Below are 2,258 nucleotides of genomic sequence, written 5' to 3' on the forward strand. Positions count from 1 at the left end.
GAGCCAATCAAAAAGAAAAGAAAAATGAGAAAATGAAATTGAGATATTTCAAAAGAGGGAAAGATGCATTTTGCTAGAGTAATGCTATACATAAACTAATTTCTCAGATTTTCTTTCCCCGAGTCACAAATTTAGTCGGGCTTGTAATATAAATAAATATACGTAAAACTCAACGTCTTTGTATCTACTAGTAAGAAAACCAAGTAAAAAACCCGCTTGCGTATAGCATTTTTCATTTTGATATGCATATGCATGGGTCAAGAGGGTATGATACACACCTTTGCCTTTTATGTTGCAAAACCTCTTCCAATTTCCTAGTCTTGGTTCAACCCTTCATTCATGTATGTATTTTTTATCTTACGCAACTCACTAATAACACTACCCATTTCCATTCGATTTGGTGGTGATTCCATTGAACATCCAACCCCAGTTCTCAAAATGGAAACTATGCAGTCTTTAATCCAACTTCTTCTGTTATGCTCCAATAGAATGTAGGGATCCACAATCTCCATCACTTGATCAGACAAAGCATTCTTAACGAAGTTATGAAGATTTAGATGGTCCTTAAACATTCGTCAGTTGGTTTCTTACCTGTAAACATCTCCAATAAAAGAATCCTAAAGCTATATACATCCCCTAGTGTAGAAGCCATGTCACCCATGCCGCGCTCTGCAAATTGTTTCTAATGTTAGTGTGAAAAGAGTCTAGTTAGTTGACATAGTTGTAATCCCAAAAGAAAATGTTGTATGATGGCCTTAATTTCATCTCTATCAGTAACAATATAAGTTTTATTGAAGCAAACAAAAATTAGTCGTTTATGAAAAGTTTTGTCAGAATCAACTACACAAGTCTCCAAGTATTGAGTAGGATCTTGGAAAATGCTTTGATTGCAGAATTCTTTCTACTAGTAGATACCACGAGCTATTTTGATCGAAATAAAATTTCATACTAGAATTACATAATGAAGAGTTCAAGGAAAAAAAAACAAAACAAAAACAGAGGAGGAGGCATAGAGGTTTAGCTCAGGTATTCCATAGCCAAGTTCAAGCATGGCCACATTAAACAAAGTAAACTTGAAATTGAATGGCAATATTTACACTGAGATTAAGCATGCTCACATTAACGAAAATAGAACTAATTAGTACTTGGTTTCTTAATAGTGAGGAGGTGGCTGTGCACATTAGGATTATTCAAAAATGGCACAGAATCTGTATAAAAACAATGCTTAAAAATATGTAGGAGCCCACTATTTTGTAGAAAGCCATGTTTTTTTGTATGGTTGTTTATGCTGAAATTATTCTACCATGCACGGTGTATATATATGCTTTTGTGCGTATATATATTATTACTTTTCCTATTGCAAGTTCAGTTTTTCTACTCCAAGGAAATTGAAAAGATTTTGTGCCTGAAGCAACATAGCCTATGGTCCCCTTATCGCAACTGAATTGCTTTGACCTTGTGACACATCACTTGAAACAGTAGAAATAATTTTTGCCAACCCGAAATCTCCAATATGGGCCATCATCTCATCATCCAAAAGAACATTACTTGGTTTTAGATCACCATGAATAATTGTTAACTCACAACCACAATGAAGATACTCAAGTGCAAAGGCAATATCAGTGGAAATGTTGAGCTTCTGGATTAGTTTAAGATTTTTACGTTCTTCTAGCTACTCATGGTCTCCAACTCCGACTTGATGCAACCAATTGCCCAAGTTTCCATTGGCCATAAATTCATATACCAGAGCTTTGAATTCATTGCCATGAAAATCCACACTAGAACAAACACTCAAAATTTTCAATAGATTTTAGTGCCTTATGGCTCTTAGTGCCTTGCATTCTGACATGAAGTTCTTAGAAGCTTCTCTGGTCTGAAGATTGAGCACTTTCACTGCCACAACCATCTGAACGTGATCAAGAATCCCCTTGTAAACTAAAGCATAACTCCAAACACCAATTAGATTAGCTTCTGAGAATCCATTGGTGTCTTTGAGAAGCTCTACATAAGAAACCCTCAAAAATTGATGCATGATTGATGGCATGCTAGAGGTCTTTTTTGAAACATGTCGTTGAAGTAATATGAAGAAGCTACCTAACAAAGATAAAAATATCACTATGCCAACCACCACTACTAGGATCACTTTCATCTTGTGAGAGAGCTTATTTTTGCTTGAGTTGGAGGATGAACAAGGAGGAAGGTCTAATTTTGCAATACCTCCACATAGATCATTATTTCCAATAATTGAAATTGCACTT

General features: G+C 35.3%; 1 protein-coding gene across 1 annotated transcript; it reads right to left on the minus strand.

Annotated features, from left to right (window-relative positions):
* Window positions 1-314: 314 nt before the first annotated feature.
* On the minus strand, window positions 315-2,032 carry LOC145793598 (putative LRR receptor-like serine/threonine-protein kinase At3g47570). The gene is made up of 4 exons (XM_082876462.1): window positions 1,835-2,032; window positions 1,456-1,639; window positions 592-669; window positions 315-514 (listed from the first exon to the last, which is right to left on the minus strand). Exons 1-4 carry the CDS (start codon window positions 2,030-2,032, stop codon window positions 315-317), a joined length of 660 nt encoding a protein of 219 aa, XP_082732588.1.
* Window positions 2,033-2,258: the final 226 nt, after the last annotated feature.

The sequence above is a fragment of the Camellia sinensis genome, chromosome 6 (assembly GCF_055761805.1).
Source record: "Camellia sinensis isolate YWXY chromosome 6, ASM5576180v1, whole genome shotgun sequence".
Lineage (NCBI taxonomy): Eukaryota > Viridiplantae > Streptophyta > Magnoliopsida > Ericales > Theaceae > Camellia > Camellia sinensis.

Bases quoted from the DNA above. Each gene is read 5' to 3' on its own strand.
- LOC145793598 (XM_082876462.1), bottom strand. From the start codon at position 2,032: ATGCATCAATTTTTGAGGGTTTCTTATGTAGAGCTTCTCAAAGACACC. The intron at 1,640-1,834 runs GCACTAAGAGCC...AAACTAATCCAG, and splicing joins ACTTCATGTCAGAATGCAAG to AAGCTCAACATTTCCACTGA. The intron at 670-1,455 runs GTCAAAGCAATT...AACAATTTGCAG, and splicing joins TTCAAGTGATGTGTCACAAG to AGCGCGGCATGGGTGACATG.